A 10,203-nucleotide genomic window follows, 5' to 3' on the forward strand; every position below is an offset into this window, starting at 1 on the left:
CCATTCTTTATTCAAATCCACCAATACAATTACTTCATGTTAAACTCCCCCCTTCCTGTGCTTTAATCTAGTGGTATCTGACCAATCTCAGAGCAAGCCTTATGGGAAAACTAACCATGGTCAGGGCAACTCGCAAACAATAGGCAGAGATAGAAGTGAGCACAATAAATCACAATGGAAACTAAAGTCTTAAAGCTAGAACCCCAGGAACGGTTTACTAGGCATGAGATTGAGAAAAGACAAAGTATTACTAAAATTATAAGGATGAGCCACAATCGGACAGGTCCAATGTAGGTACTCTTCACCCTCTTAGTAATGTTCCATACCCACTGGAGTTAAAATTGAGTGTTTGAGGCTGCATTAGGGGCTAGGATTAGGCTGCGGTAGGGGCTAGGATTAGGCTGCGGTAGGGGCTAGGAGTAGGCTGCGGGGGGGGAGAGGTTTAGGATTAGGCTGCGGGAGGGGATGGTTAGGCTGCGGTAGGCGTTAGGATTAGGCTGCGGGAGGGGGGGTTAGGGTTAGGCTGTGGGGGGGAGAGGATTAGGATGCGGTAGGGGATAGGATTAAGCTGTGGGGGGGAGAGGGCTAGGATTAGGCTGTGAGGGGGAGAGGGTTAGGATTAGGCTGCAGTAGGGGCTAGGATTAGGCTGCGGGAGGGGATGGTTAGGCTGCGGTAGGCGTTAGGATTAGGCTGCGGGAGGGGAGGGTTAGGATTAGGCTGCGGTATGGGATAGGATTAGGCTGTGGGGGGAGAGGGCTAGGATTAGGCTGTGGGGGGGGAGAGGGTTAGGTTGCGGGAAAGGTGGATTAGGGTTAGTATACTTACAAAATTCTGTTGGGGTGCCGCTGTCTGTATCAAACTCAAGATGGATAAATATAGTCGGCTATTGAAGTAAAACAGAAAAAACAAAACCTATAAATGTAAGACTCATCAGTGAGTTAACAACACATCATGGAGGACTTCAGCAGGTCCTCTATCACTCCCCAAAACGGGTTGGGTATGGGATCCCGGCGGTCAGGGTAAATCTTCTGCTTTACTTCAATAGCCGACTATATTTATCCTTTCTGAAAGTTGTTTCGAAGCTATAATGTAATCACTTGATGACATCCATGTATCTCAAAAATCTTTTTTAAAGCACATTTTGGTTCCATTGTTGTCCTGAATTGCCAGTTATCTGCTATGTAAGGCTTATAAAATGTATTTTCGCTATATATATGTTGTAAAAATAAAGTGTCAAGTTATCGTTTGTGAGCCTTATGGGTGCCATCGCTAATTATTCTCCCCCAGCGTGAATCCCTTTTCTTCTTTCTCTCTGCAGCAATCAGTAGCTGCCGTTATTAATTAGCTGATGGTGTGGTCCGGAGGTGCTTCACTAACACAGAAAGCATTGAGTGCCTAGCAGTGTTCCGGACCAAATTAGCAGAAATACACTGTGCTGAATGATTGACAAGGGCAGGGCCAATAACCGGAACTCAGGATCTCAGCGGTCAGAATCCTGACGCCGGCATCCCAACAGGGTTAGCATACCTACACTTGTCTGTCTGTAACCCAACTCTCCCCCTCTCCCTACCATATCCCTCCCTCCCTAGTGCCCGAACCTTACCTCCCCCTAGTGCCTAACCCCACTGGTTAACTTTTGAGATTCCGGCGCTCAGAATTCCAGCGCCGGGAATCCCAACACCTGGTGAAGACTGATGTATAACCTTAAAATCTGTATAGATATTTTTGTGTTTATACAGTCGAACTATGTCATTTTTTTCTTTTTAACAAAGCTACAAAGGATTGTCAGCTCATTTCCGAGCAATGTAGTTACACTCCATGGCTTATATATACAAACTAGAATTTGGGGATTTGCTCATCCTTTATTCATTTGTCCCTTTTTTCAGTTGTCTGGTGTCATTATTAGCAAAACGATGCACATTTTGCCCCAAGCCCTGGAACTCCATTAGATCTAGATGAGTAACTACACATTTGTATTCTTCATAGTCTGCTGACAAAGCTAGGTAAGTTTTTTTAGGTAGATTATGTGAAAGGAACTATGGAAATAATTGTAGAGTTTATTATTATAATTTTTTATATAAATTGTTCCATGTAATCTAGATTACTCCCCATGAAATAAAAATATATTTGTTCTAAAATGTTATGGAACTAGGTCTATTTGTCACAATGAAAAGAAAAACATATCACCCGTAAAAGGAAAAAGGAAATAAGCTTCAGACATTTAGTGGATACAGAAGTGAGGAGTTGTGCAGAGCAAAGTGTGAGGGCTGAGCTGCTTTACAGGCAGAAAATTCATGTAAGTACCTTACCCTGTGCTGTACGGGTGTCCTTTATGCACTGGTAGAAGCGTGAGTATGGGGGATTCAGCCCACACCTGCTGTCACTTGCAGCCATGAGTCATTGCGTGGTTGTTTTTATGACGCAGACTGTGAACGCTTTGTCGGTCCATAAAGTGACTAAAACACCTTTCCCCCCCTCCCCAGAAGACCTCTACACCAAAATCATTGAAACAAGTCGGTGAATAATGGATGACTTAATAAATTACACTAAAGATGGGGAGGGGGTTGTTTCTTTTTCCATTTCCAAATTTGACTAAACCCCTAGTTTGTGTGGTATGTTTTTCACATTCTGCACCCTCTCTTATCCAGACAAAGTATATCATCTATTAGACTGGCACCGGTTTGCATTTGAAGTCCTTATAACAAAATTCTACTCCAGCATCAGCTTCATCCTACAGTTATTGGTACAGCTCCTCTAAATAACTTGCCAAAGTTTGAGAAGGGTAAATGTCAGACATAGGCTGGGTAGTGCCGAGATGCATTACCCCATGCTCCTCAGGCTTGCTAACTCGTAGTTCTCTAGGACACAGGTTCTCAAACTCAGTCCTCAGGACCCCGAACAGTGCATGTTTTCCAGGTCTCCTCACAGAATCACAAGTGAAATAATTAGCTCCACCTGTGGATTGTATAATATGTGTCAGTGAGTAATGAAATCACTTGTGCAACTCCTGGGTGACCTGGAAAACGTGAACTGTGTGGGGTCCTGAGGACCGAGTTTGAGAACCACTGCTCTAGGGTGTAGAGTGACAATCAAGAGCACAGGCTTTTTTTTTTACTGTGCTACATAATAAGAGGAGCGCACATTATAATGTAATTCTGGCAGTTTTGCAGCCGGCTTTCATTGTGATCTGCAGCTTTGTAATACGCACCAGGTCCAGTGCTGTTGGTGTTCTGTGGCTGCACTTGCATGGGTTTGTTGCTTTTTGCCTTGCCACCTGTTTCCAAGTTTTTCTTGAGCTCCAACCTCAGATATTGATCAGTGGAACAAAGTGATTGAGCAGCTGGGAACGCCCTGTCCAGAATTCATGAAGAAGCTACAGCCTACAGTGAGGACGTATGTGGAAAACAGGCCCAAATATGCGGGCTACAGCTTCGAGAAGCTGTTCCCCGATGTCCTGTTTCCGGCAGACTCTGAGCACAACAAATTAAAAGGTAAGAGGCATTTTTACGTTTTCCTTTTAAGGGATGAAAAGGTACACGGAAGGCATGATGAACGGAAACTGGAGCTGTATTATCAAACGTGAGGAGCCTCCCGGGCATGCATCAGATCTATGAATACATGTAACGCACAGCACTGCCTTGGAAAAACAGATCAGAAATGAAATGTTTATATCTGCAAACATCATCTAGGTCAAGCACTAGTCTGAGATTAAGAACTTTGTATTGCCTGGTGCTAATCCAGTCCTTACCATGTATGACTAGACTGTGACACCCACAGTCACATGGCATGTGATGTAATGAGCAGAAAGGCTTTGGAACATTACGCTGTGCTCTACCATTGCTATCACATGACAGGCTGTGAGTCTCTTGTCTATGTATGACTAGCAGCCATCCTGCCGTAGACACCTCTCTGGAGAGATTTTGAAAAGCTCTGAATCATGCATCAAAGGTACTTCTATTTAAAGATAGATAATTATGTGCTATTCAGAACTCTGTTCCACCATGCACCACATTCCAAACACGTAGTGATAATTTTATATGTAATCTGCAATGTATATATATCAATGTATGTCCACAGTCTCCTGCTTCCATGTGGCAGTAGCAAAACTAACCCGATTCTGCTTAGTGTCATAAGGAAATTCTGGGGAGGGGGAATATTGATGGGAGTCTGTATTTGTCACTTGGCGGATGGGAGCGTCACATCTTGGTTTCTATATTTGAGCACAGACTGTGCATCGGAGAGAAGTAATTGCTGTTTTTCCACCACAGGACAGCAAAAATGAATCTGCAAAACATTAATTAGGGTGAATTTAAATAACTTGAGCCAACATCCTCTTTACCATTCAGTGTCACTATTGTATGTTTGTGTGTGAGAGACACCTTTTGAAGGTGGTTATTGTACTGCCTGGAAAAGCCTACTTGCGTTGTTTGGGAAACCGTTTCAGCTATGCACCTTGGATTGTAAGCTCATTTTAGCAGACTGGTCATTACGTCCTGTGTTATGGTCCCCTCACTGAAGAGCAACGTGTATATAATAATCTTCTCTCTCATGCAGCCAGCCAAGCCAGAGATCTGCTATCCAAGATGTTGGTTATCGATGCCTCAAAGAGGATCTCTGTTGATGAGGCTTTGCTGCACCCTTACATCAATGTCTGGTACGACTCGCTAGAGGCTGAAGCGGTAAGTTGTCCTCATTTTATCACTCGCCTTCCAAGTCCATGGAGCTTATCGGTGGACTCCTAATATCATTATTTTTCTTATACAGCTGTCCTTGTAGGTTTGATTTAGAAAGATCTGTCTTCTGGATATCATTTTATACATCAATAGCATTCTTTATATCTTCTTATTTTAACCTAAAAGCAATTATTCTCTGTGCTAAAGAGATATGCTTTGGAAGGCACCATGGAGTTCTGTGACTCTCCAAACCTCCAGCAACGTCACAATGTACAGAGTGGTGCCTGTTCTATCACTTGTACTGTTTGTAAACTATAAGCTGCCATTATGTCCAGTTATTCTCATCTGTATATTGGTGGTTCACATTGACTCTTGATTTTTACAAACAGCCTCCACCAAAGATCCCAGACAAACAACTGGATGAGCGAGAACACACAATAGAGGAATGGAAAGGTAAAAAAACACCAATATACATACTTGTAGGAGATGTATTGCACCAATTCCCAGCTTTGTATGTACAGTACAAACATCAGTATGCCTATAGGGGCATTATATTGGAACATCATATACTTGGTCCAGTTATTGTTGAGCAAAACAAGATGGGGTTAGACACGCTGCCTCCAATCTCTCCGCCAACATATGGTGACCAAGTGGTTTTGTGAATGAGTGACCATGGAGCAGGTTGCACTATCCTAGAACAAAGTAGAAACCAAATGTCATGTTAACAAAAAATAGCTAAAACAATGACACAACTTGTTAAAAAAACTAAACAAAATTGTAATAAAAATTTTTTTTATATGGAACTGCGTATTTTTACAATTCTAAAGCTAGAATGTTTAGCATTAAAACTAATGGTGCATCAGGGCTTGTAGAAATGTTTCACAGCATGGAAACAATGTAAATTACATAATTATACTCTACCAAGGAGAGACAATGCACTTTGAACCATTTGCTTTATATATGTTTTGTGTGTTTTTTTTGTTTGTTTTTTTAAACACTTTTATTAATGCTACTGTATAGTGTCAGTGTTACATTCATCCATTTACTGATTCCCATGTAAGGTGCTTTGTGTATATGTTTGTCTATTGGCTTAAGAAGCTGTACATTACACCAGGTGAAGTACACCTAGTTATTTATTGCAGCAATGTATCTGTATATGGAAAAAGGGTTCCGACCTGGAGAACTGACCGTAAGCTGATTTTGCCATCTCGTCCTTTGCAGAGCTAATATACAAGGAAGTCCTGGATTGGGAAGATAGAGCTAGGAACGGTGTGATTCGGGGGCAGCCTGCACCTTTAGGTTGGTTTCCTTTGCACAGAGATGGGGATTTGAGCATACTGTAACTAAAAGGAAAACCCGTTTACCAGTTATGCAGCATGTTAATATGTCAGCAGTTCTAGCTAACCCTTCTATTGGTAAGCCCAGGAGAAGAGACCAAGGCGTATATGTGATAACCAGTGGGCTTCCAAAGACTCTGATTATCAGCAGCTTTGACCGCTGGATTTAGAGCTTCAATGAATACAGAACAGGTCCGATTTAGCATTTATTACTATTTCTGCTTTAAATTCAGGTCACAACTGCAGAGAATGCTCAGAAACCCCACTTTAGCAAATATACCCCCAAGGGTTTTTATTAATGGTGAACTGAAAAATGCTGTTTATATCAAAATTTGAGTATTCATGTTATTCAGTGATGTTCCATAAAACTTTGTCCATCTTTATATTTCAATGTTTTTGTTTTTTTCCTTATTTTATGTTTGTGTTTTCAGTACTTTGATATAAATAGAGGAAACAAAACTACAGTGTAGAATTTTTTCAGCAAACTTAGAGAATTGGTTACAGGTTGGGTATACTTGTAAAGTATCGAACAGCTACACACCTTGTATTTTTAACCAGTGAACATAAAATGTGTGAAAGTGTCTAACTTTCTGCTGTTCTCAGTTGATGGGAAAGTAATCTAGAAAAAATACATTTTAAAATGCAGCTTTTTTTAGTTTGTTTTTAAATATATATAGTTCAAATGTCATTGATCATATTAGCAAGATGGAACAAACATTGCAGTGTATACAATATGCGGGTGGGGGATACGGTAGTGGGTTAGACTGGGTGCTATAGGATGTGTTAGCTGTGAAGGGTGTCTTGTAGGTAGCATATATAATATGCGGGAGGGGGATACGGTTGTAGGTTAGCCTGGGTGCTATAGAATGTGATTGCCTATAAGACACCCTTTACTGCTATGTATACAGCCATGGCCAAAAGTTTTGAGAATGACACAAGTATTGGTTTTCACAAAGTTTGCTGCTTCGGTGTTTTTAGACCTTTGTGTCAGATGTTACTATGGTATACTGAAGTAAAATTACAAGCATTTCATAAGTGTCAAAGGCTTTTATTGACAGTTACATTAAGTTTATGCAAAGAGTCAACATTTGCAGTGTAGACCCTTCTTTTTCAAGACCTCTGCAACTCGCCCTGGCATGCTGTCAATCAAATTCTGGGCAGCATACTGACTGATGGCCGCCCATTCTTGCCTTATCAACGCTTGGAGTTTGTCAGAATTTGTGGGTTTTTGTTTGTCCACCCGCCTCTTGAGGATTGACCACAAGTTCTCAATGGGATTAAGGTCTGGGGGGCTTCCTGGCCTTGGACCCAAATTTTGATGTTTTGTTCCCCGAGCCTCCTGGTTATAACTTTTGCCTTATGGCAAGGTGCTCCGTCATGCTGGAAAAGGCATTGTTTGTCACCAAACTGTTCTTGGATGGTTGGGAGAATGTCCTCTTGGAGGATGTTTTGGTGCCATTCTTTATTCATGGCTGTGTTCTTAGGCAAAATTGTGAGTGAGCCCACTCCCTTGGCTGAGAAGCAACCCCACACATGAATGGTTTCAGGATGCTTTACCTACACATAAACTTAATGTAATTGTCAATAAAAGCCTTTGACACTTATGAAATGCTTGTAACTTTACTTCAGTATACCATAGTAACATCTGACAAAAAGGTCTAAAAATACTGAAGCTGCAAACTTTGAAAACCAATACTTGAGTCATACTCAAAACATTTGCCCATGGCTGTACAATATATGGGTGGGGGATACAGTTATAGGTTAATCTGGGTGCTGTAGAATGTGATAGCTGTGAAGGATATCTTGTAGGCAGTGTATACAATATACGGGAGGAGGATACGGCTGTAGGTTTATCTGGGTGCTGTAGAATGTGTTATCTGTGAAGTGTCTTCTAGTTTGGAGGAACTTTTACTGCAACTAACTCCCCTCTCTGCTTTCTCATAGCACAGGTGCAGCAGTAACTGATGGCTCCCAGCCTCAAACCTCCTCCTCGTCGGCTGATGCTTCCTCCATGTCCACAGACCCAACGCTGCCCTCAGACACTGACAGCAGCCTTGAAACCTCAGCGGGGGCCCTGGGCTGCTGTCGATGATTCAGTAGGGAACTATAGGGAGATATGGCAGGGAAGGGAGGAGAGGTGTAGAGGGACCTCTAGGGTAGCACAAGATGATGGCAGGAACACGCCACTTGTATTATTGTAGAGTAAATATTATTAACCCCTTAGCTACCAGAAACTTTCGATTGCTCTGCAGTCGTGGGTTAGGGGGCAAGGTCTAAAAGTTGACTGAGGCACCTTTTATGCGCTGGAGAGGTGCCACAAAATCCAATGTACTTCTTGCCAGGAGTAGGTTTAAAAAAAAAAAAGGTGTAGTTTCAGTTTTTATTTTTTTATTATTATTATTTTATTTTTTTTCTCTTTTTGTGTGCTGTAATTTGAACACTTAAGTGCTGGAGGGTTTGAAAAGCTGCCATAAATATGTATTGTATTTTTATTTCCATTGTGCGAGGAGAGGTTGGGGGAGAGGGGGCTTAGCGCTCCAACTTTTTGAGAAAAGGTCACTTTGGTCCTGAATGTCTTGAAATTTTTACTTTTTATTTGATTTTAATGTTTTTTGTTTCTTTGCTGGTGCTGCTCATGTTTTCTTTTTATCTTTTAGAATTTTACAGATCTCTTCCGTTTTCTAATAATTTAAAGATATTTTTTTTTTTTTTAAATTGTAAGCGGTTTTTCCTCACTTGCATTCATGCCTCTAGTGCCAGTAAACCAAAGGGAGGCGCTGCTTCTACCCACTTTCTGTTGTGTAATATTGCCTGTGCTTTTGAGGTGTTGGTGCATCAGACCTTGCAGAACCTGGAAAGTCGTGACATCTATTGTTCTGTGAGTGTCCACGGGAGCATCAGGTTCGGCATGTTCACCAAGGCCAAACCTCCTTCCAACTACGGTTGTTGAATGGGTCATGGATTCACATGACAAGTGTTTCTCCCCAGAACATCTGAATGTGCATTACAGTACAAATTGTAAACATCAGCAGTGCTTTTTTTTTTTTTTTTTTTAGTGTTAATGTCAGGACCTCCCTTACATACGATCTCTCTGTGTGGTTTACAGACTGTTTGGCCTCTGTGTATTCTCAATGGCCAACGCTCCAATGAAAAGAATGTTTAACCGACAACCAGTGCAGTGCTCATACTGATAGATGACAAATATACCCCCTCTGGTGCTAGGGAGACCTCCAGCATGCTATATAACAATCTGGAGGCTGGGGGCAGCATGGGGTTGATGTTGGGCAAATAAAAAAAAATTCAACTTATTTTTATTCCTCTCAGGAACCTGAACAAATTGTTGGATGGAAGCAGCCATTTTGTTTTTGTGTGTGGAAATGCAGGTTATTTATTTTACCTTTTTTTTCCTTTTTCTTTTTTATTCTTCAGGGTTGGGTAAGGATTCTAACGATGATGTTGCTTTGAATAGGGTTAATAGAGATGAGGGCTTGAGTGAACTGTGAGAATGAATGCACCCTCCCTGTCACAGCTACAGTATATGTAGATCACATTTTGCATTTCCCACGGCCGGCCGGCCTGCCTGCCATGGAGGAGCAATCATAACCTTGCTAGAGCCCTTTTTTTTTTTCTTCCTGCCTAGATGCACCATATCACTGCTTGTTATTTCCTCTTCTGTTTACGTTCGCAGTGCAGATCAATCATGCAGCCCAGTGTGCGTTACCCCTGCTGATGACAGCTGTGGGAACCCACAGACACTAGAGCAGCACGGCCATTTATATGATCACCGACTCATAATAAAAGATCAATGTTGGGTAAAATGCATCTGTGTCTTTATATATTTTTTTTTGGTAAAGACTATATTTTATAACTTCTAGTTCCAGGAGCATTCTGATTACTTGTTACTTCCTGAACCTCTCCTGATGTTATTACTTAAGCGAATGCATCTTGAACTCTCTTAAATCAACACATTTCGTAATTTTGTACACGTATTTGTAATTTGTCATTTGTAAATGCATATTTTATTAAATACATGGAGCTAATATGCACAGGTAGAGCAAACCACTGCCGGGCTCAATTAACGATGTCGTTAACGATGTTAAGCATACACACTGACCGATATCGTTCAATGACGGCACCCTCCCTCATCCCCGTACTTGCAGAACCTGAAGGTATAGTCTGGTTACCCTGTAAG

At 41.5% G+C, this 10,203-nt stretch overlaps 1 protein-coding gene across 3 annotated transcripts in view; it reads left to right on the plus strand.

Annotated features, from left to right (window-relative positions):
* Positions 1-9,831, plus strand: part of MAPK8 (mitogen-activated protein kinase 8) — a 37,717-nt gene extending 27,886 nt beyond the window's left edge. For 2 of the 3 annotated variants that reach the window (XM_088473495.1, XM_088473494.1), the window contains exons 8-12: positions 3,310-3,492; positions 4,556-4,680; positions 5,064-5,127; positions 5,896-5,973; positions 7,961-9,831. In XM_088473495.1, the coding sequence (XP_088329621.1) occupies positions 3,310-3,492; positions 4,556-4,680; positions 5,064-5,127; positions 5,896-5,973; positions 7,961-8,103 (593 nt within the window). In that variant the 3' untranslated portion in view covers positions 8,104-9,831. Of the gene's footprint in view, positions 1-3,309; positions 3,493-4,555; positions 4,681-5,063; positions 5,128-5,895; positions 5,974-7,955 lie in introns of all 3 variants that reach the window. The other variant, XM_088473496.1, reaches the window with a different exon arrangement.
* Positions 9,832-10,203: the final 372 nt, after the last annotated feature.

The sequence above is a fragment of the Taudactylus pleione genome, unplaced genomic scaffold, assembly GCF_031769625.1.
Source record: "Taudactylus pleione unplaced genomic scaffold, aTauple2 ptg000136l, whole genome shotgun sequence".
NCBI classification, from domain to species: domain Eukaryota; kingdom Metazoa; phylum Chordata; class Amphibia; order Anura; family Myobatrachidae; genus Taudactylus; species Taudactylus pleione.